The sequence below is a fragment of the Balaenoptera borealis genome (genome assembly GCF_965194805.1).
Source record: "Balaenoptera borealis genome assembly, chromosome: 10".
NCBI lineage: Eukaryota > Metazoa > Chordata > Mammalia > Artiodactyla > Balaenopteridae > Balaenoptera > Balaenoptera borealis.
The window spans coordinates 101,388,809-101,413,460 of NC_138874.1; the positions used below are offsets into that span (position 1 = coordinate 101,388,809).

The window sequence follows — 24,652 nt, forward strand, 5'->3', positions numbered from 1 at the left end:
AGCGGGGGCCACTCTTCATCGCGGTGCACGGGCCTCTCACTATCGCGGCCTCTCTTGTTGCGGAGCACAGGCTCCAGACGCGCAGGCTCAGTAGTTGTGGCTCACGGGCCCAGTTGCTCCACGGCATGTGGGATCTTCCCAGACCAGGGTTCGAACCTGTGTCCCCTGCATTGGCAGGCAGATTCTCAACCACTGCGCCACCAGGGAAGCCCTATGCTGCCTTTTAAAAAAAAATCTTATCAGTATTTGATCTGAGAGTGGGTCCATCTCCAGTTTTCTGGATTCTTGGTTCATGTTTGGACTTAACTCTGACAGGGTCTCAGAATGCAAGCACCGCAAGAATATGTAGGAATATGAGGTTTCTCTTTACTAACCAACCCCTTCTCCACTGCCTCTTCTATGGCAAATTTGGAGGTTGGAGGAGAATTATCAAACCAAGCCATTTGCTTTTGTGTTTAGAGCTCATCCAGATCCCATTCTGTTCTGTAAGCCTATATTTTTCACACGATGTTTGACTGATTTCTCCTTATCCCTGAAAAGTCTCTCAGTGCGAGGCCTGTACTCAGACCAGGTCGTAGGTATGAATGTTGCCACAGCTCTTTGCTCACAAGTAAAATGCTTGTTTCTCTCTAGAATCCATCAGAGCTTCTTTGTATATACTAGATATCTCCCAGAAAAGAATGGTAATTATTTTGTCTAGGTTTTTCTTATTTCTATAAGTGTGGTCATTTGTATCTTTCTACATCTGAATTGGAAGCAGAAGTTCTTTACATGCCTTGAATTGTGAAATAATGAAAGATGGTAAAAGAACTGTCTTTTCCATTTCCCCACCTATCCATGGATCGGGAATTCAAAAAACTCATGTCTCAGTAACATCAATACTGAGGATAACCTACCCACTCAGGGCATGATGCCAGAGTCAGTGCCCAGGAAAGTGTGCTAAATGCCAAAGAATGGCTGATCCAGTCACACTATGAGCAACTCCCTCCTGAGAAAGCTATATGTGAGCTACTTTGCTCTCCCAAAGCAATAACCTTTTACTTTTATTGGACTCAGTAGCCAGAATTTCTTGAGCCATGTCCAAAATTCAGTACTCCAAATTGTTAGGAAATATCACTTGGTGTTTTGCATCTGTCTGGTTGGTGTTCTGCAATATACGTATGAAAACACATGCTTCAAAAATACCTCTTTTAAGTATTTCTGTTCACTCCACACTTCACAGAAGTCCCCATGTACAAAGAATAGCTGGATACTTGTGAATGCCTTTTACCTGTTGCTAAAATTTCTAAGAAGTTTTTGAGTGCCAGAAAATCATCTTACCTTCTCTTAGTTCATTAAAGAAGACTTGACTAGATGTCTTCACTTTTTAAATAATTTGCTGGAAATCACATCCTTAATAAAGTCTGTAAAAAGAAAGTTAAATATAAGTGTGCAAAGGAATGATTATTATTTTCTGCTTTATAGCTTTATAGCATAATGGCTAAAATCTTTCTTAATATTTTGTATTTATCAAATAGAACATTTTCTGATGAATTATATTTGAGGCTCCCTCCTTTCAGCCATGTTTATATTATAACATGATGTGAACTTCCATCAGCTCTGCCTTCTGATAGAAAATATTTTAGGCTGTTCATCTCCAAAATACAAATACAATATTTTTTTTTAAATTAAGTTCATTCACATTAGTCTTATGATTGTTCAGGTGGCATTGTTATTTTATGAATGGAGAGAAATGCTTTAGTGGTAGAAGCTCCTCAAAGTAAGTCTTACCTTTTGTGATGCCAGTCCAGTCCTTCAGGAAGTATTTTGCTAGATTTGTAGTTCCCTGGTTCTTCTCCATTCCTTTATGGGGCAGCAAAGTGTTGAATACCTATTGTATTATCCGCCACCCCCTGTAAAATATATTGAAAAGGAGAGGAAACCCGTTTTGCAGTTTGTGACCCAGTAAAAGGGGCCTTAGATCAAAAGGATATGATGATTCATTCTGGGTAATTGTGAAAACAAAAGCTCACTTTATAAGCTTGAATGCCGTACTTCCACGCTGATTCCCAAGACCCCCATGAAAAGGATAGAAGAAATGCAGGAAGAAACTTTTCTTCCCAGGAATTCATTTATCATGCTCTGACATATAGAATTCCAGCATATAGCATCAGTTTTTATGTTTTTTTATGCTTCCCATTGTTTCTTAATCTCGAAAACATCCTCACAGTCAACAAGTACAATGTTTATAAAATTTATGTTTTCTCAAATTATTTCAATAGAGGCAGTATGGCTCTTCCCACTCTAAAGGTATTATGGAAGTTGGAAGAACTGAAAGCTCTAAACTCAGTATATCACATCTGCATTGGTTTAGGCCTGTGAGCTTATATTCTTTCTTTATTGGTGTTGTTGGTGAGTGCTTACACCTTAGTTGTTCAAGAAAAATAAATCTAACAATGTTAATTTTTTAATGAAATAATCCCTAAATGTCTATTCTGTCCACGAATAGTCTATTTTTAAAATAATCCCCTCTTTTTTTTTTCAATGATATTTATACTATTTTATTTAACTGGACATTATTAAAGCAATCAAAATTTAGAATCTATGATTATTTTTACATAATAGAAAAATTTTGAAATCATGCATGCAATGCAGGTTATTGACAATGATCATAAAATAATCCCCTCTTAATTTGTTGCCTTCTTTTGTTTTGATTGGGGTAGGAGAGCACATAATGAAAAAACTGTAGGTAACTTTTTTCATTCTACAAGTGTAAACATTTCTAACGTGTTTGGCCTGGAACTTTCTTTAGTGGAGCGTTAAAATGGAAAGCAACAAATAAGTAATTTAAAAAGAATTCTGTTTCCAACAAATGCATGGTATTTGCCTGTTAAAGACCAGGACATATATGCACTCTTGCCAATATCTCTTCTTTTGCCAGATGGGGTTAGTACTTTGGATGCTGAGATATTTTCCAGGAGGCAAAGAGATTGAGGGAGTGACTTATAACTCCTGAAAAGGCCTGAGCTCTTTACCTCTTGTTCCACTGATTCCTTCAGTAACAGACTGTAGATCCATTCAGAAGAGTTTTTATATATCCCAGTGAACCTGATAGAAATGTGGATATGTTGCCTGCATTCCAGTGTTGCCTTCTCCATTGCCACACATAATATGCTTTGAGAGCAGGAATACACCACAAACCTTTCATACACTCCATTTTTCACTTTCTTTTATTCTCTCATGGCTTTGTTCCTTCCATGAATACTTACTGGAAACATTATGCTGGTGACAAGACACCATGGTAATAACCTATTTCCTATTTCTTTGATTGATATATATATATATATATGTGTGTGTGTGTGTGTGTGTGTGTGTGTGTGTATATATATATATATATATATATATATATATATATATATATATATACTCTCAATCTTGATAGAAGATATTATATAAAGAGGATTTTGCTGAACTAATTACAGTGTTGATGGTGTTCATAGATATTAGAGATTTTTAAGTTAAAAGTGAATTAAAATTGCTATGTTATGGGGTTTTTTTTGTTTTATTGTTTGTTTGTTTTTAACATCTTTATTGGAGTATAATTGCTTTACAGTGCTGTGTTAGTTTCTGCTGTATAACAAAGTGAATCAGCTATACATATACACAAATCCCCATATCTCCGCCCTCTTGCATCACCCTCCCACCCTCCTGATCCCACCCCTCTAGGTGGACACAAAGCACTGAGCTGATCTCCCTGTGCTATACGGCTGCTTCCCACTGGCTATCTATTTTACATTTGGTAGTGTATATATGTCTATGTCACTCTCTCACTTCGTCCCAGCTTACCCTTCCCCCTCCCCGTGTCCTCAAGTCCATGTTCTACTCCTGCGTCTTTATTCCTGTCCTGCCCTTAGGTTCTTCAGAACCTTTTTTTTTTTTTTTTTTAGATTCCATATATATATGTGTTAGCATACAGTATTTGTTTTTCTCTTTCTGACTTACTTCACTCTGTATGATAGTCTCTAGGTCCATCCACCTCACTACAAATATCTCAATTTCGTTTCTTTTTATGGCTGAGTAATATTCCATTGTATATATGTGCCACATCTTCTTTATCCATTCATCTGTCAATGGACACTTACGTTGCTTCCATGTCCTGGCTATTGTAAATAGAGCTGCAATGGACATTGTAGTACATGACTCTTTTTGAATTATGGTTTTCTCAGGGTATATGCCCAGTAGTGGGATTGCTGGGTTGTATGGTAGTTCTATTTTTAGTTTTTTAAGGAACCTCCATACTGTTCTCCATAGGGGCTGTATCAATTTACATTCCCACCAACAGTGCAAGAGGGTTCCCTTTTCTCCACACCCTCTCCAGCATTTATTGTTTGTAGATTTTTTGACAATGGCCGTTCTGACCGGTGTGAGGTGATACTTCATTGTAGTTTTGATTTGCATTTCTCTAATGATTAGTGATATTGAGCATCCTTTCATGTGTTTGTTGGCAATCTGTATATCTTCTTTGGAGAAATGTCTATTTAGGTCTTCTCCCCATTTTTGAATTGGGTTGTTTGTTTTTTGATCTTGAGCTGCATGAGCTGCTTGTGTATTTTGGAGATTAATCCTTTGTCAGTTGCTTCATTTGCAAATATTTTCTCCCATTCTGAAGGTTGTCTTTTCATCTTGTTTATGGTTTCCTTTGCTGTGCAAAAGCTTTTAAGTTTCATTAGGTCCCATTTGTTTATTTTTGTTTTTATTTCCATTTCTCTAGGAGGTGGGTCAAAAAGGATCTTGCTGTGATTTATGCCATAGAGTGTTCTGCCTATGTTTTCCTCTAAGAGTTTGATAGTGTCTGGCCTTACATTTAGATCCTTAATCCATTTTGAGTTTACTTTTGTGTATGGTGTTAGGGAGTGTTCTAATTTCATTCTTTTACATGTAGCTGTCCAGTTTTCCCAGCACCACTTATTGAAGAGGCTGTCTTTTCTCCATTGTATATTCTTGCCTCTTTTATCAAAGATAAGGTGACCGTATGTGCGTGGGTTTATCTCTGGACTTTCTATCGTGTTCCATTGATCTGTATTTCTGTTTTTGTACCAGTACCATACTCTCTTGATTACTGTAGCTTTGTAGTATAGTCTGACATCAGGGAGCCTGATTCCTCCAGCTCTGTTTTTCTTTCTCAAGATTGCTTTGGCTGTGTGGGGTGTGAGGTCTTTTGTGTTTCCATACAACTTGTGAAATTTTTTGTTCTAGTTCTGTGAAAAATGCCATTGGTAATTTGATAGGGATTGCAATGAATCTGTAGATTGCTTTGGGTAGTATAGTCATTCTCACAATGTTGATTCTTCCAATCCAAGAACATGGTATATCTCCCCGTCTGTTCGTATCGTCTTTAGTTTCTTTCATCAGTGTCTTATAATTTTCTGCATACAGGTCTTTTGTCTCCTTAGGTAGGTTTATTCCTAGGTATTTTATTCTTTTTGTTGCAATGGTAAATGGGAGTGTTTCCTTAATTTCTCTTTCAGATGTTTCATCATTAGTGTATAGGAATGCAAGAGATTTCTGTGCATTAATTTTGTATCCGGCTACTTTACCAAATTCATTGATTAGTTCTAGTAATTTTCTGGTAGCATCTTTAAGATTCTCTATGTATAGTATCATGTCATCTGCAAACAGTGACAGCTTTACTTCTTCTTTTCCAATTTGTATTCCTTTTATTTCTTTTTCTTCTCTGATTGCTGTGGCTAAAACTTCCCAAACTATGTTGAATAATAGTGGTGAGAGTGGGCAACCTTGTCTTTTTCCTGATCTTAGTGGAAATGGTTTCAGTTTTTCACCATTGAGAACGATGTTGGCTGTGGGTTTGTCATATATGGCCTTTATTATGTTGAGGTACGTTCCCTCTATGCCTACTTTCTGGAGGGTTTTTATCATAAATAGGTGTTGAATTTTGTCGAAAACTTTCTCTGCATCTATTGAGATGATCATATGGTTTTTCTCCTTCAGTTTGTTAATATGGTGTATCACATTGATTGATTTGCATATATTGAAGAATCCTTGCATTCCTCAAGAATCCTTGCATTCCTCAAGAATCCTTGCATTCCTCAAGGATAAACCCCACTTGATCATGGTGTATGATCCTTCTAATGTGCTGTTGGATTCTGTTTACTAGTATTTTGTTGAGGATTTTTGCATCTATGTTCATCAGTGATATTTGTCTCTAGGTTTCTTTTTTTGTGACATCTTTGTCTGGTTTTGGTATCAGGGTGATGGTGGCCTCATAGAATGAGTTTGGGAGTGTTCCTCCCTCTGCTATATTTTGAAAGAGTTTGAGAAGGATAGCTGTTAGCTCTTCTCTAATGTTTGATAGAATTCGCCTATGAAGCCATCTGGTCCTGGGCTTTTGTTTGTTGGAAGATTTTTAATCACAGTTTCAATTTCAGTGCTTGTGATTGGTCTGTTCATATTTTCTATTTCTTCCAGGTTCAGTCTCGGAAGGTTGTGCATTTCTAAGAATTTGTCCATTTCTTCCAGGTTGTCCATTTTATTGGCATACAGTTGCTTGTAGTAATCTCTCATGATCCTTTGTATTTCTGCAGTGTCAGTTGTTACTTCCCCTTTTTCGTTTCTAATTCTATTGATTTGAGTCTTCTCCCTCTTTTTCTTGATGAGTCTGGCTAATGGTTTATCAATTTTGTTTATCTTCTCAAAGAACCAGCTGTTAGTTTTATTGATCTTTGCTATTGTTTCCATCATTTCTTTTTCATTCATTTCTGATCTGATCTTTATGATTTCTTTCCTTCTGCTAACTTTGGGGTTTTTTTGTTCTTCTTTCTCTAATTGCGTTAGGTGTAAGGTTAGGTTGTTTATTTGAGATGTTTCTTGTTTCTTCAGGTAGACTTGTATTGCTATAAACTTCCCTCTTAGAACTGCTTTTGCTGCATCCCATAGGTTTTGGGTCATCGTGTTTTCATTTTCATTTGTTTCTAGGTATTTTTTGATTTCCTCTTTGATTTCTTCAGTGATCTCTTGGTTATTTAGTAGCGTATTGTTCAGCCTCCATGTGTTTGTATTTTTTACAGATTTTTTCCTATGATTGATATCTAGTCTCATAGCATTGTGTTTGGAAAAAGATACTTGATATGATTTCAATTTTCTTAAATTTACGAAGGCTTGATTTATGACCCAGGATATGATCTATCCTGGAGAATGTTCCATGAGCACTTGAGAAAAGAGTTTATTCTGTTGTTTTTGGATGGAATGTCCTATAAATATCAATTAAGTCCATCTTGTTTAATGTATCATTTAAAGCTTGTGTTTCCTTATTTATTTTCATTTTGGATGATCTGTCCATTGGTGAAAGTGAGGTGTTAAAGTCCCTACTATGATTGTGTTACTGTTGATTTCTCCTTTTATGGCTGTTAGCATTTACCTTATATATTGAGGTGCTCCTATGTTGGGTGCATAAATATTTACAATTGTTTTATCTTCTTCTTCTTGGATTGATCCCTTGATCATTATGTAGTGTCCTTCTTTGTCTCTTATAATAGTCTTAATTTTAAAGTCTATTTTGTCTGATATGAGAAATGCTACTCCGGCTTTCTTTTGATTTCCGTTTGCATGGAATATCTTTTTCCATCCCATTACTTTCAGTCTGTATGTGTCCCTAGTCTGAAGTGGGTCTCTTGTAGACAGCATATATATGAGTCTTGTTTTTGTATCCATTCAGCCAGTCTATGTCTTTTGGTTGGAGCATTTAATGCATTTACATTTAAGGCAGTTATCGATATGTATGTTCCTTTTACCATTTTCTTAATTGTTTTGGGTTTGTTATTGTAGGTCTTTTCCTTGTCTTGTGTTTCCTGCTTAGAGAAGTTCCTTTTGCATTTGTTGTAGAGCTGGTTTGGTGGTGCTGAATTCTCTTAGTTTTTGCTTCTTTGTAAAGGTTTTAATTTCTCTGTCGAATCTGAATGAGATCCTTATTAAGTAGAGTAATCTTGGTTGTAGATTTTTCCCTTTCATCACTTTAAGTATGTCCTGCCACTCCCTTCTGGCTTGCAGAGTTTCTGCTGAAAAATCAGCTGATAACCTTATGGGGACTCCCTTGTATGTTATTTGTTGCTTTTCCCTGGCTGCTTTTAATATTTTTTCTTTGTATTTAATTTTTGATAGTTTGATTAATGTGTCTTGGCATGTTTCTCCTTGGGTTTATCCTGTATAGGACTCTCTGCACTTCCTGGACTTGATTGACTATTTCCTTTCCCATACTAGGGAATTTTTCAACTGTAATCTCTTCAAATATTTTCTCAGTCCCTTTTTTTTCCTCTTCTTCTTCTGGGACCCCTATAATTTGAATGTTGGTGCATTTAATGTTGTCCCAGAGGTCTCCGAGACTGTCCTTAATTCTTTTCATTCTTTTTTCTTTATTCTGCTCTGCGGTAGTTATTTCCACTATTTTATCTTCCAGGTCACTTATCTGTTCTTCTGCCTCAGTTTTCTGCTATTGATTCCTTCCAGAGAATTTTAAATTTCTTTTATTGTGTTGTTCTTCATGGTTTGTTTGCTCTTTAGTTCTTCTAGATCCTTGTTAAACATTTCTTGTATTTTCTCCATTCTATTTCCAAGCTTTTGGATCATCTTTACTACCATTACTGTGAATTCTTTTTCAGGTAGACTGCCTATTTCCTCTTTTGTTTGGTCTGGTGGGTTTTTACCTCACTCCTTCATCTGCTGTGTATTTCTCTGTCTTCTCATTTTGCTTAACCTACTATGTTTGGGGTCTCCTTTTTGCAGTCTGCAGGTTCATACTTCCCGTTGTTTTTGGTGTCTGCTCCCAGTGGGTAAGGTTGGTTCAGAGGGTTGTGTAGGCTTTCTGGTGGAGGGGACTGGTGCCTGTGTTCTGGTGGATGAGTCTGGATCTTATCTTTCTGGTGGGCAGGACCGCATCCGGTGGTTGTTTTGGGGTGTCTGTGAGCTTATTATGATTTTAGGCAGCCTCTCCGCTAATGGCTGGGGTTGTGTTCCTATCTTGCTAGTTGTTTGGCATAGGGTGTCCAGCACTGTAGCTTGCTGGTCGTTGAGTGGAGCTGGGTCTTAGCGTTGAGATACAGATCTCTGGGAGAGCTTTTGCCATTTGATATTACATGGAACCGGGAGGTCTCTGGTGGACCAATGTCCTGAAAAGACTCTGGCCTGACACCCGGCTGGAGCACCAAGACCCTTAGCAGTCCTAATCTTCTCGAATCTTGAACACAAGGTTCAGAGCAACATTGGGATTCAGATAATCTGCTCAGGCCACCCCCTCCATGCGGGTTCCAAGAGAGCCTTCTCCAAGCCCCTGAGGATGGAGGTTTCTTCCAGGTCTGAAATGTTTTAGTCTTTCTTCCCCACCGCTTATCTGAATTTCACCTCTTCTTACAGACCTAATCCCAGTTTCTCCAGGAAGTCGTATCTGATTTCTCCAGGCTAGAGCAAGTATCTTCCTTGTCTGCTAGTGTTGGAGGGCCTCCTGCAGAGGCGGGGGGCAGCTGTGGCTCACCGCGGGGACAAGGACACTCTAAAATTGCTATATTATGTTGATTAAAGGAATTTAATGTCATGGTAATACCTAATAGTATGACAAAATTGAATATTGCAATTGTTATGCAAAGAAAGAAAAATGCAACTCTAGTTGTTTCATACTTCTCCATTACTGGTGTCATCTTCCATTTTTATGATGCCTTTACTGGGAACCACATATCTTATTCAATTTTACCTTAAGGATAAATTGTATGGAGTTAGTAATAAAAAGCTACCATCAAACTGAGAGGAGATAATATACTAGGAATGTACTATCCTGGGAAGAATTTTCAGTTTGTATAGGTGACAAAAATATAATTTATGTTATTGTACTTAAGCCATTCTTATTATTTGGATTTTTCTGTCATGAAAGGAATATACAGTACTTTTTTTTGATGTGCCATGAAATATGAACTCTAATGTAACATTTATCCTTTAACTGCTAAATCATCTCTATTAGTTCTGGAGTTCGGGAGTGGAAGGGCTTGATCTTGGTTACTGGCCATGTCCCCAACATCTACCGCTGGCACAGAGTAGGGCCTCAGTGATTATTCATTGAGTGCATTGATTCTCGGGTACTATACAGTTACGTGCATTTGTGTGGTACCCTATAGCTTTCAAAACATTTTTAGTTAGGATATCTCATTTGACTATAACAACAATTTTGTGAGAAAGTTAGGACAGATATTTTCTTCCAATGAATAAAACTGCAGTTCAAGTGGATTATGGAAGACCTAGGTTAGGAGGGTGTCGGGGTCATAATAATCTGTTGGTGTTTTATATTGATCATGAGCATTCTTTAAATTCTGCCCCTGTTGTCCTTTTGGTACTTCTGAAGTTTTTTTTTTCATTTGCACCCAAAGTCATCTTTCCTAACTCAAATTTTCTTGTCCATAGAACAAATTGGCCAGGAGATGCTGGAAAACCTCAGTCATGACAGAGAAAAGATACAGAGAGCACGTGAAAGAGTAAGTAGAAGTGCTACAATCTTTTCACAAATTCAGTAAATGAAAAGACAAAAAAATAAATAAGTAAAAGATCTTGGGCATGTGCATAGACAGTAACAATTACATTGGTGTAAGCATGTATAAAAATGGCTAGGGTGAAAGAAGGATATAGAGTGGGGGTGAGGGGAGTGTGGGATGGAGAAGGAATAAGCTGACTCTTTATGCCTCCATCCCAGAATGCCCCCAGGTAGATATTTTATTTAGTGCTATATCTAAGGAGAAGATCACTGAGGAGGTTTTGTGGTATGTCAGGTCTTTCAGAGCAAAAGCTAAAAATATTGATCTCATCTTCCCTCAATTCATTTTGCTTCCATTTATATCTCTAGACCTGTGTGCATTCATAGGGTGGACATATTAATTAATTACCAGAAATAATTTAAACTTTGTCAGCCTGTGAGACATTTGCTTTTATATCCTGTTCAAGTATCCAATTTAAAGCTCCTGGGGTTATCTAGTATATGTAATTTTCTAAATCTAAGAATTTTCAGAGATAATGTAGGTGTCAAGAATGTATTTTAAAGTATTTAAGCATTTTTTTATGAATTGGATTTTCCATCATGAAAGAAAATTATTGTTTGCCAGTGCACTTTAAAAATAATCTAATTCCATGAAGTTTCATTTTGTTCTGTTTTAATGCTGCTTTCCTCCTCCTAGCTTCGGGAAACAGATGCTAACTTGGGGAAAAGCTCCAGGGTTCTGACAGGGATGTTGAGAAGGTAAGAGCCAGGTAGGGACTTATCTTCCTCTCTTTCTCTTACTTTTTTTTAAGTATACTTTTCATCTCGTTGCAACCGGGCATTTTCCAGGCATGCAAGCTTCTGCTCTTAGTACCCTGTGTCAAGAACCTTTTGAAATGACAGAGCACTGATATTAACTCTTGTTTGGACAGGGACACACACTGAGTAACTTAGATTAGAGAGAAGGTTTGAGCTCGGGGGGTTACCTCAAGCTATGGAAAAAATTAGGGTTAGACATAAAGTATTTTTTCATAGCCTGAGGAAGGCCCCATGGCAGGAGCAGACTGATTTTATTTTCTATTTTGATAGCCTCCTTGCTGTAGAGGGAATGATGGCCTGCAGTATCAGGAGCACACTTGGTATTAGCTTTGCCCTCTGTTGCTTTGTTTTCATTTCTTTTTTAAGAGAGTCTGGGGAAACATTCTGACTTTATGTATACTTAGAAAAGATTTTTTAAATTTAAAGAATATCTGAATAATGTGAAGTCACATGTGCGAGCAAGCAAATGTTAATGTTTTATATGTGAAACTAACCTTTGATTGACGGAAGATATTTGGGAGAGTATGTGAAAGTAAATGAATGCATGTAGGTAATAGTCTACGTTCTGTAATTTTGGAGGGGAGTGAGAAATGTTTTCATTGTTCCGAAAATTGGGGTCATTTTTGACTTAGGTATATTCAGCATGGAATTATTGCATTCAGAATCTACCAAATAAGACTATCATCTAGCATAACCTTCAGTTTGGAACTGTGGATAGAAATATGAATGAGCAATGTTGAGAATCACCTCTAGAATAGCTTAATTGGAATTTTAAAAAGAGAATCTTGTTTATCATTGATGCTATAGTGACAGCTATTTGAAAATAAGTAAAGTCTTCTCTGATCATGTATCCATATATAATAATTTGCTAAAAGTATGTTTGCTGCGTTAGAGATTGATTGCATAAGAATCAGTCAAAGGTATGGTCACTTAGTCTTCTATAGGCCAATGTAGCGATGTGATTTCTCTGTCAGGCTAATCAGGAGCAAGGTTAAATTCCAGGGACACTTCCAACCCATGCTGACACAACTCCACATGCCCCTCCTTTTCCTACACCCACAGTCCCCAATTCAAAACCATAAACCACCAAATTCTCTGATTAGGGGTAATATGTAAACGACCTAGAAAAATTCAAAATCCACAGAGAAGTGGCGATTGAAAGGAATGCTTCAGTGCATATAAACAATAAAAAAGAAAAAAAGGGGAAAATTCTCTATTGCTTCCCTGGGAGGGCCCCTGCAATGTGAGCTGTAACGAATATTCTGCATATGTCTCCATTTTGTCAAATCTCATTAAAGAGTCCTCCCGCTTTATGTCAGTTGAGCTGTCCAGAAATCATTCGTCATTTTTAGTGTAAAAAAAAATCATGTGGTTATTTAAATAATATCATATTAATGTTAAAGTTCAGCTGTCATTTAATGGTATGGCTTAATCAGCTGTAGCATTTAGGAAAAATAGTTTATCCAGGCTCTATGTGGCTTTCAGGTTGGCAGATTCAAATAAGGATTTATGGGTTTCTAAACCAACGTATTTCTGTCCACGTTTCTGCTTGAAGTACCTCACCCTTTTGTGCAGGACACTGCAGACAGTTATTTCAACAAATAACGCATCTCCTCATATTGTGTTTGAATAAGTTTGCAAGTCATTTAGAGAGGGTGAAGCACAAACCACTTCTGTAACCTTTGACTGGGCTTTCTTTAGAAAAATCATACTAACAGGGTTGTTTCATAAGCCTACAGAAGAAAATTACTCTGCTGAAATCTTCTTGGGGTTCTCTTTGTAGGCAAACTCAGTCAATCACTGACTCATCTCCTTTTGGGCTCTGTCTAGAGTATGAACAGAAATAAAAATCCCCAGATGGACATCACCTTGCTATGTCTGAGCCAAGGAAACTCTTAAGTCCACCCGTGCACATTGGTGACTGTGTTTTTCACTAAGCACAACTGGGATCTTGGTATCAGCCAAGGTATCCAGGTACTTTTAATCAATGCTATAAACTGAGTCTTCGGGAACCAAATGTAGATGGTGGTTTTGGTTTAGTTTCTAATTACTATCCCACATGATATATAATTTATTTTGGACTTGGGAAAAGGCAAAAATATTTTACCAACTTCTTCACTTCATTATTTTTTATTATTCCCTGGAAAAACAGTCTCTAGAAAGTGGAACCAGGGTTTATGTTTCTAATAGGAAGTCTTGTATTTACTGCTCTGATTTTGCTTCCGGTTACATCCCTCCCATTCGCATGGCACTCCCTTCTAGCACCGGTGGGGTTTTATTTCAGAAAGAGAAGTCACGTTATCTTACCAAAATTGCACAGCTATATCATGTGTCAACAGGTGCTTCTGGTTTAAGAAAAGTTACAATATTGAACAGTGTGCCCATCTGTATAAATGTATAAACGCATACAAGAAACGAATGTCCTCTTTGTTCAGGGTAGGTGTTTACCTGCATATAACATAAGCTTATTTATTTTCATATGATAAATTCTTTATGACCGAAGATAGTTAAGTATTCTACAATATACCGAACCAAGGAATTATTTTATTTAAAAGAAAGACTGCTGATTATTCTTAATTTTTTAAACTTAGGTTGTTTTTAAATTTGTAAAATGAACAGGAATGGTATATCATGGTTCCTCATTTGAGTCATTTTGCTAATATTGATTAGTCTATTGTGTCTATTTCTTCTTTTCTTTTTTTCTCCTTATTCACTTCCTCAGTAAATATTTCATGCCTGAATACAAGGACTTGGGGCTCCTCAAATGAAATCAGTTTGGATCCTTGCCTTCAGAGTACTTCAGTCTAGTAGAGAATATGTGCATATAAAGTGGTGTAGGAATTCATAAAATTATCTAATTTTCAAGGAAGCTATGGAAGATTCTACAAGTCCAATTAATCCTTACTGATGATTAAAAAGGGTGCCAGGAAAACAAAGAACCAATAGAAAATATGATTTCAGTAGCTATACAACCAATAAGTTTGAAAAAAATAGAGAAATAGAAGATGACTTATGGAGTCATAAGTTTTGAAAGAAACTAAACTATGCAGAGAATATTGAGACATATCTAGTGAGAGAGCAACTGATTCAACCTAAATAAATGTTCTTCATGTAACTGTACTATATCACCAAAAGAAAGAAAACAAAGGAAAAAAACCAGTCCATTCAAAATTATATTAGTAAAACTTGACATCAGAATGCAGGTATAGCTGATTTCCTGAAAAGTAATTTTTCTGCTGTCTTGACATAAGATGAAGAGCTACTTGGGGACAAACTGTTCATTTCCTGACTCTGTAGACAGAGTTTGAAATGAAGTGGTGTTCAGATAATAATGAAAATTGTCATGAAACAAATGACCATTCATGCAATGACGGGGGTCAAAAAAAAGGATTTTTCATTGACTTCCACAAAATTCGACTGTCATAATGGGTTGTCTTTAAAGTGCCTCAGGTAGCACTGAGAGGCTTCAATGTTGCTCTCCATATATATTTGCCTGTACGTGCATGTTGGTATGTATATTTTTTCCTATACATTTGACTGGGAGGTCTTATTAGATCAAACAGTACCAGCAGGCAGTGGAAATGAAAACAGAAGTTTTCAAGATTTTCAGTCAGCAAACAAAGGACATCATGATTCTGTTTTCTTTTTGCCTCTGAAGAGTGAATAATTTATCAGTAATTGTATGTTTGTTTCTAAAAGTATCTAAAGGATTCCTTAGAAATGTAACAGAGTTATAATTTGAAATCTCTGTTGACATAAATTTGGAGGACATGTTACAAGTTTATGTTGGCCCATTGACCACATGTATATGCTGGCAAAAGGCTTATGAAAGGAAATGACATATGTAACATTTTTTAAAACACCTTTTCTGTATGATTATCTTAATATCAATTTTCTCTCTCGTGCACACTAGCAATATTTGCTACTAGTATTAGTATTTACACACACACACACACACACACACACACACAATACAGAATAGCAGAATTACGCACACAATAGCAGAACGTTTCCTTGAAAAAGTGAATTCTGTTTATCCTTCCATCATGTATGTAGTAACTTTCTTAAATAGGTAGCTGTTGAGAGGTGTTTTGTAACTAATCTATAATATATACAAAACAGATGGGATTAAATGAAGTTGATGCAGCTACCACTATTTATACATTTTTTAATTGCAATATAATTGATTTATTATATTAGTTTCAGGTGTACTATGTAGTGACTCAATATTTTTATACATTACAGAATGATTACCACAAATATAGTTACCATCTGTCACCATACAAAATTATTATAATATTATTGATTATGTTCTCCATGCTGTATATTATATCCACATGACTTATTTATTTTATAACTGGAATAACTTCATCCCCTTACTATTTAATACATGTATTTTTGTTAGAGCTACTTCTGAGCCCATCTGGGGAATAACTGCCACCTATCATTGTTATCACATTTTACATTTTAAACGTGGTTTTGTTGCTTTGGTAGGAAGACAGGTAAAAACATCTGGAAAACTTAAATGTACTGTCAGAATGATTCCTAAGGGTAAATATATCAGAAATACCAATGCAATTTCTATAAGCAATAGATATGTAATTTTTTTATTAAACAAACTTATTCTTAAAGAAATATGCTATGACTTTTAATCTTCTTTAAAAATTCATCCCCGCCCCCCCCATTTTGCCCAGGAAACATTTTTTTATATTTTAATTGTTCTTATTATGATGTCTGAAAATTCAGCAGTAGAGAGTTTTCAAGACGTGTGAGAAAAATGTCCTTGAGAATTTACTCTCAATTTTTATGCACTGCAAAGTGTCTTACATTTATATTTTTCACTTTTTTTCTGGTTTTTGCTTTTCTCTCTTTATGTCATTTGTCTTTCTTGGCCTGTTTTTACTAGCTGTGAACATGGGTGGGCCCTGCCTTGAAATTAGTACAGCAAAATCTTAACCTCTAAGATATTCTTCAGTTTTTAATCAAGTGCTTATTCTTTCAGAACAAAATGATTCAGTTTGTTGCAGATTCTTTACACTTAACAGATTTAGGTTCTAAGCTTAGAATAATGCTACAAAGAGAAAATTATTTTTTAAAAACCTTGGTCCTTATTGTGTGAGTAACTTTATTACCATACACTTGACTCATTGCTTTCGTCCTATGACCCCTTCAAGGCTGACATGGGTGATGTTTTTACCAAATGAAAGAACGGCTTTGGATTTCTTTATATATGTTTCTTTTTAATAACATTCTTGTAACTTTACACATAGAATTTTGATATTGTGTTAGACATTCGAATACAGCATCTAAAGTTATCTATGAATGATAACTCTACCAGCTGCCTTAGGTGTGTGTCTGACCCTAACCTTAGTTTACACACATCAGATCTAATCCTTAAGAGCCCTGTGGAGGAAGCATCATATCCCCATTTTACAGGTGAGAATAACAATGCTTAGTGAAGTAAACTATCCATAGTCATATACATAGAAGTGTACAGAATTAGACTATGAACTTAGCTGTCTCTTTTTTTTTAATTTATTTTATTTTATTTATTTATTTTAAATTTTTAATTTTATTTTTTTATACTGCAGGCTCTCATTAGTCATCCATTTTATACACATAAGTGTATACATGTCAATCCCAATCTCCCAATTCATCCCACCACCACCGCCACCCCCCGACTTCCCCTGCTTGGTGTCCATACGTTTGTTCTCTACATCTGTGTCTCAATTTCTGCCCTGCAAACCGGTTCATCTGTACCATTTTCTAGATTCCACATATATGCATTAATATATGATATTTGTTTTTCTCTTTCTGACTTACTTCACTCTGTATGACAGTCTCTAGATCCATCCACGCCTCTACAAATGACCCAATTTCGTTCCTTTTTATGGCTGAGTAATATTCCATTGTATATATGTACCACATCTTCTTTATCCATTCGTCTGTTGATGGGCATTTAGGTTGCTTCCATGACTTGGTTATTGTAAATAGTGCTGCAGTGAACATTGGGGTGCATGTGTCTTTTTGAATTATGGTTTTCTCTGGGTATATGCCCAGTAGTGGGATTGCTGGGTCATATGGTAGTTCCATTTTTAGTTTTTTAAGGAACCTCCATACTGTTCTCCATAGTGGCTGTATCAATTTACATTCCTACCAACAGTGCAAGAGGGTTCCCTTTTCTCTACACCCTCTCCAGCATTTGTTGTTTGTAGATTTTCTGATGATGCCCATTCTAACTTGTGTGAGGTGATACCTCATTGTAGTTTTGATTTGCATTTCTCTAATAATAGTGATGTTGAGCAGCTTTTCATGTGCTTCGTGGCCGTCTGTATGTCTTCTTTGGGAAATGTCTATTTAGGTCTTCTGCCCATTTTTGGATTGGGTTGTTTGTTTTTTTAATATTGAGCTGCATGAGCTGTTTACATGTTTTGGAGATTAATCCTTTTTCCATTGATTCGTTTGCAAATATTTTCTCCCATTTTGAGGATTGTCTTTTCATCTTGTTTATGGTTTCCTTTGCTGTGCAAAAGCTTTTAAGTTTCATTAGGTCCCATTTGTTTATTTTTGTTTTTATTTCCATTACTCTAGGAGGTGAATCACAAAAGATCTTGTTGTGATTTATGTCAAAGAGTGTTCTTCCTAAGTTTTCCTCTAAGAGTTTTATAGTGTCTGGTCTTACATTTAGGTCTCTAATCCATTTTGAGTTTATTTTTGTGTATGGTGTTAGGGAGTGTTCTAATTTCATTCTTTTACATGTAGCTGTCCAGTTTTCCCAGCACCACTTATTGAAGAGGCTGTCTTTTCTGCATTGTATATCCTTGCCTCCTTAGTCATAGATTAGTTGACCATAGGTGCGTGGGTTTGTCTCTGGGCTTTCTATCTTGTTGCATTGATCTGTATTTCTGTTTTTGTGCCAGTACCATATTGTCTTGATTACTGTAGCTTTGTAGTATAGTCTGAAGTCAGGGAGTCTGATTCCTCCAGCTCCGTTTTTTTTTCCCTCGACTGCTTTGGCTATTCGGGGTCTTTTGTGTCTCCATGCAAATTTTAAGGTTTTTTGTTCTAATTCCGTAAAAAATGCCATTGGTAATTTGATAAGGATTGCATTGAATCTGTAGATTGCTTTGGGTAGTATAGTCATTTTCACAATATTGATTCTTCCAATCCAAGAACATGGTATATCTCTCCATCTGTTTTTTTTTTTTTTTTTAAGTATTTGTTTATTTATTTATTTATGGCTGTGTTGGGTCTTCGTTTCTGTGCGAGGGCTTTCTCTAGTTGTGTGTGGCAAGCGGGGACCACTCTTCATCGCGGTGCGCGGGCCTCTCACTATCGCGGCCTCTCTTATTGCGGAGCACAGGCTCCAGACGCGCAGGCTCAGTAATTGTGGCTCACGGGCCCAGCTGCTCCGCGGCATGTGGGATCTTCCCAGACCAGGGCTCGAACCCGTGTTCCCTGCATTAGCAGGCAGATTCTCAACCACTGCGCCACCAGGGAAGCCCCTCCATCTGTTGGTATCATCTTTAATTTCTTTCATCAATGTCTTATAGTTTTCTGCATACAGGTCTTTTGTCTCCCTAGGTAGGTTTATTCCTAGGTATTTTATTCTTTTTGTTGCAGTGGTAAATGAGAGTGTTTCCTTAATTTCTCTTTCAGATTTTTCATCATTAGTGTATAGGAATGCAAGAGATTTCTGTGCATTAATTTTGTATCCTGCAACTTTACCAAATTCATTGATTAGCTCTAGTAGTTTTCTGATTAGCTCTAGACAGTTTTACTTCTTCTTTCCCAATTTGTATTCCTTTTATTTCTTTTTCTTCTGATTGCTGTGGCTAGGACTTCCAAAACTATGTTGAATAATAGTGGTGAGAGTGGACATCCTTGTCTTGTTCCTGATCTTAGAGGAAATGCTTTCAGTTTTTCACCATTGAGAATGATGTTTGCTGTGGGTTTGTCGTATATGGCCTTTATTATGTTGAGGTAGGTTCCCTCTGTGCCCACTTTCTGGAGAGTTTTTATCATAAATGAGTGTTGAATTTTGTTAAAAGCTTTTTCTGCATCTATTGAGACGATCATATGGTTTTTATTCTTCAATTTGTTAATATGGTATATCACATTGATTGATTTGCGTATATTGAAGAATCCCTGCATCCTTGGGATAAATCCCACCTGATCATGGTGTATGATCCTTTTAATGTGTTGCTGGATTCTGTTTGCTAGTATTTTGTTAAGGAATTTTGCATCTATATTCATCAGTGATATTGGTCTGTAATTTTCTTTTTTTGTAGTGTCTTTGTCTGGTTTTGGTATCAGGGTGATGGTGGCCTCATAGAATGAGTTTGGGAGTGCTCCTTCCTCTGCAATTTTTTGGAAGAGTTTGAGAAGGATGGGTGTTAGCTCTTCTCTAAATGTTTGATAGAATTCACCTGTGAAGCCATCTGGTCCTGGACTTCTGTTTGTTGGAAGATTTTTAATCACAGTTTCAGTTTCGTTACTTGTGATTGGTCTGTTCATATTTTCTGTTTCTTCCTGGTTCAGTCTTGGAAGGTTATACCTTTCTAAGAATTTGTCCATTTCTTCCAGGTTGTCCATTTTATTGTCATAGAGTTGCTTGTAGTAGTCTCTTAGGATGCTTTGTATTTTTGCGATGTCTGTTGTAACTTCTTTTTCATTTCTAATTTTATTGATTTGAGTCCTCTCCCTTTTTTTCTTGATGAGTGTGGCTAATGGTTTATCAATTTCGTTTATCTTCTCAAAGAACCAGCTTTTAGTTTTATTGATCTTTGCTATTGTTTTCTTTGTTTCTATTTCATTTATTTCTGCTATGAGCTTGATGATTTCTTTCCTTCTGCTAACTTTGGGTTTTGTTTGTTTTTCTTTCTCTAGTTCCTTTAGGTGTAAGGTTAGATTGTTTATTTGAGATTTTTCTTGTTTCTTGAGGTACGCTTGTATAGCTGTAAACTTCCCTCTTAGGACTGCTTTTGCCACATCCCATAGGTTTTGGATTGTCTTGTTTTCATTGTCGTTTGTCTCTAGGTATTTTTTTATTTCCTCTTTGATTTCTTCAGTGATCTCTTAGTTATTTAGTAACGTATTGTTTAGCCTCCATGTGTTTGTGCTTTTTACGTTTTTTTCCCTGTAATTGATTTCTAATCTCATAGTGTTGTGGTCAGAAAAGATGCTTGGTATGATTCAATTTTCTTAAAAATACTGAGGCTTGATTTGTGACCCAAGATGTGATCTTTCCTGGAGAATGTTCCGTGCACACTTGAGAAGAAAGTGTAATCTGCTGTTTTTGGATAGAATGTCCTATACATATCAATTAAATCTATCTGGTCTATTGTGTCATTTAAAGCTTCTGTTTCCTTATTTATTTTCATTTTGGATGATCTGTCCATTGGTGTAAGTGAGGTGTTAATGTCCCCGACTATTATTGTGTTACTGTCAATTTCCTCTTTTATAGCTGTTAGCAGTTGCCTTATGGATTGAGGTGCTCCTATGTTGGGTGCGTATATATTTGTAATTGTTATATCTTCTTCTTGGATTGTTCCCTTGATCATTATGTAGTGTCCTTCCTTGTCTCTTGTAACATTCTTTATTTTAAAGTCTATTTTACCTGATATGAGTATTGCTACTCCAGCTTTCTTTTGATTTCCATTTGCATGGAATATCTTTTTCCATCCTCTCACTTTCAGTCTGTATGTGTCCCTAGGTCTGAAGTGGGTCTCTTGTAGACAGCGTATATATGGGTCTTGTTTTTGTTTCCATTCAGCGAGCCTGTGTCTTTTGGTTGGAGCATTTAATCCATTCACGTTTAAGGTAATTATCGATAGGTATGTTCCTATTATCATTTTCTTAATTGTTCTGGGTTTGTTTTTGTAGGTCCTTTTCTTCTCTTGTGTTTCCCACTTTGAGAAGTTCCTTTAGCATTTGTTGTAGAGCTGGTTTGGTGGTGCTGAATTCTCTTAGCTTTTGCTTGTCTGTAAAGCTTTTGATTTCTCCATCGAATCTGAATGAGATCCTTGCTGGGTAGAGTAATCTTGGTTGTAGTTTCTTCCCTTTCATCACTTTAAGTATATTATGCCACTCCCTTCTGGCTTGTAGAGTTTCTGCTGAGAAATCAGCTGTTAACCTTATGAGACTTCCCTTGTATGTTATATGTCATTTTTCCCTTGCTGCTTTCAATAATTTTTCTTTGTCTTTAATTTTTGCCACTTTGATTACTGCGTGTCTCAGAGTTTTTCTCCTTGGGTTTATCCTGCCTGGGACTCTCTGCGCTTCCTGGACTTGGGTGGCTATTTCCTTTCCCATGTTAGGGAAGTTTTCGACTATAATCTCTTCAGATATTTTCTCTGGTCCTGTCTCTCTCTCTTCTCCTTCTGGGACCCCTATAATGCGAATGTTGTTGCGTTTAATGTTGTCCCAGAGGTCTCTTAGGCTGTCTTCATTTCTTTTCATTCTTTTTTTCTTTATTCTGTTCTGCAGCAGTGAATTCCACTAGGAATTCTTCCAGGTCACTTATCCGTTCTTCTGCCTCAGTTATTCTGCTATTGATTCCTTCTAGTGTAGTTTTCATTTCAGTTATTGTATTGTTCAGCTCTGTTTGTTTGTTCTTTAATTCTTCTAGATCTTTGTTAAACATTTCTTGCATCTTCTCAATCTTTGCCTCCATTCTTTTTCTGAGGTCCTGGGTCATCTTCACTATCATTATTCTGAATTCTTTTTCTGGAAGGTTGCCTATCTCCACTCCATTTAGTTGTTTTTCCTGGGGTTTTACCTTGTTCCTTCATCTGGTACATAGCCCTCTGCCTTTTCATCTTGTCTGTCTTTCTGTGAATGTGGTTTTTGTTCCACCGGCTGCAGGATTGTAGTTCTTCTTGCTTCTGCTATCTGCCCTCTGGTGGATGAGGCTATCAAAGAGGCTTGTGGAAGTTTCCTGATGGGAGGGACTGGTGGTGGGTAGAGCTGGCTGTTGCTTTGGTGGGCAGAGCTCAGTAAAACTTTAATCCACTTGTCTACTGATGGGTGGGGCTGGGTCCCCTCCCTGTTGCTTGTTTGGCCTGAGGCGACCCAACACTGGAGCCTACCCGGGCTCTTTGGTGGGGCTAATGGTGGACTCGGGGAGGGCTCACGTCAAGGAGTACTTCCCAGAACTTCTGCTGCCAGTGTCCTTGTCCTCACTGTGAGACAGAGACACCCCCTGCCTCTGCAGGAGACCCTCCAACACTAGCAGGTTGGTCTGATTCAGTCTCTGTGGGGTCACTGCTCCTTCCCCTGGGTCCCATTGCGCACACTACTTTGTGTGTGCCCTCCAAGAGTGGAGTCTCTGTTTCCCCGTGTCCTGTCAAAGTCCTGCAATCAAATCCCACTAGGCTTCAAAGTCTGATTCTCTAGGAATTCCTCCTCCCGTTGCCGGACCCCCAGGTTGGGAAGCCTGACGTGGGGCTCAGAACCTTCACTCCAGTGGGTGGACTTCTGTGGTATAAGTGTTCTCCAGTTTGTGAGTCACCCACCCAGCAGTTATGGGATTTGATTTTATTGTGATTGTGCCCCTCCTGCCACCTCATTGTGGCTTCTCCCTTGTCTTTGGATGTGGGGTATCTTTTTTGGTGAGTTCCAGTGTCTTCCTGTCAATGATTGTTCAGCAGTTAGTTGTGATTCCAGTGCTCTCGCAAGAGGGAGTGAGAGCACGTCCTTCTACTCCACCATCTTGAACCAATCTTCTTTAATTTATTTTATTTATTTATTTTTGTCTGCGTTGGGTCTTCATTGCCGTGCACAGGCTTTCTCTAGTTGTGATGAGCGGGGGCTACTCTTTGTTGCAGTGCGCGGGCCTCTCACTGTGGTGGCTTCTCTTGTTGCGGAGCATGGGCTCCAGGTGCGCGGGCTTCAGCAGTTGTGGTACGCAGGCTCAGTAGTTGTGGCTCACGGGCTCTAGAGTGCTGGCTCAGCAGTTGTGGCACACGGGCTTAGTTGCTCCGCGGCATGTGGGATCTTCCTGGACCAGGGCTTGAACCCGTGTCCCCTGCATTGGCAGGTAGATTCCCAACCACTGCGCCACCAGGGAAGCCCTAGCTGTCTCTTTTGAATGCACTACACCAAAGGTTCTCAGAGTCAGTTTTCACTAACTAGTAGTGAAATGAGAAGAGTTAAAACAAACTAGTGAGTTTTCATTATGCAGATTGTTACTGTTATCTGCTCTCTTTGTCATGATTCCATTTCTTCTGTAAAATAATTGTGGTAGTCAACTATTTCCTTAAAATAGTTGATTGTCACAGCAAATGGAAAAGGAAATCCTTGGAAGGACTGAACATTAGCAATCAGTTTTCCCACCTTCCCCCCTTTCCCCACAGTTTACTGGTCTGGGAAATTCAGAATTTTAGGAGCCATTATTCTACACCACACTCTATCTTTTAATTACAAAAACCACTGCTACGTGTGCACTCACCGATACCCCCTAGGTAGCAGTCACTGTTCTAGACACTTGCTATACATTATCTTGTTTCATCTTCATGATATCTCTGTAAGGCAGATACCATTACTCCCATTTTAAGAAATAAGGAACTTCTGTTAAATATTATCCAGCTCTGTAGAAGCGGTCTGCCTCCAGAGACTGTTTTTCCTACTGTGCTGGACTGTTACCCTTCTTCTATGGAGAATTAGTAGCCTCACAGAGAGTCAGACAACCATTCTGGATGGTTCTTGAAAACAATGAACAAATCCTTACTACATCCCACTATTTGGGATCGGCTGAAGGTACTGGGTCTGGTTTGTGTAGACATGGAAGCTGCTGTGTACCAGTGGAGTCCCCTTTGAGCGTGTTTTTAAAGAGTCCTTTAGAATCACTTTATTTTTGAGCCTAGACTGTGTGACATTAATCAGAACCAACAGCAACGTGTGGGGGTGAGTCTAGCGTCTTCCTTACCTCCAGTGCTTGACAAGTATCATTATTATCAAATTTTATTTTTATGTATAATTTTGTATCACCTGGAGCCTTATCCTCATTGGAGAAAACAATCCCAGTTTTGTTTGATTATTCACAATGAAATTTCTGTATATTTATCAAGAGGCATATGGTTTAGTGAGTAAGAGGTAGGCTCTGGAGTCACGCTGGTTCTGCCACTTTCTAGCTATTAACTTTTGGCAAGAATCTCACTCTCTATACCTCAGTTTCCCTGTCTGTAAAGTGGAGATGACAATAGTCCCTACCTCATAAATTCTTATGAGGGTTAAGTGAGTCCATACATGCAAAGTACACACAGAAGTGTCTGGTACATAATAAAGTTTCAATAAATGTTGAAATGTTGGATATTATCGTCATCGTTG

At 37.5% G+C, this 24,652-nt stretch overlaps 1 protein-coding gene across 20 annotated transcripts in view; it reads left to right on the forward strand.

The window, feature by feature from the left end:
- VTI1A (vesicle transport through interaction with t-SNAREs 1A) overlaps positions 1-24,652 on the forward strand; it is a 424,543-nt gene that overhangs the window by 196,751 nt on the left and 203,140 nt on the right. For 14 of the 20 annotated variants that reach the window (XR_014249267.1, XR_014249268.1, XR_014249269.1 and 11 more), the window contains 2 exons: positions 10,438-10,508; positions 11,202-11,263. Coding sequence is in view for 17 of the 20 variants with exons in the window: in XM_082408514.1 (XP_082264640.1) it covers positions 10,438-10,508; positions 11,202-11,263 (133 nt within the window). In the remaining 3 variants the exon portion in view is untranslated. Of the gene's footprint in view, positions 1-10,437; positions 10,509-11,201; positions 11,275-24,652 lie in introns of all 20 variants that reach the window. The other 6 variants (XM_082408503.1, XM_082408505.1, XM_082408502.1 and 3 more) reach the window with 2 other exon arrangements.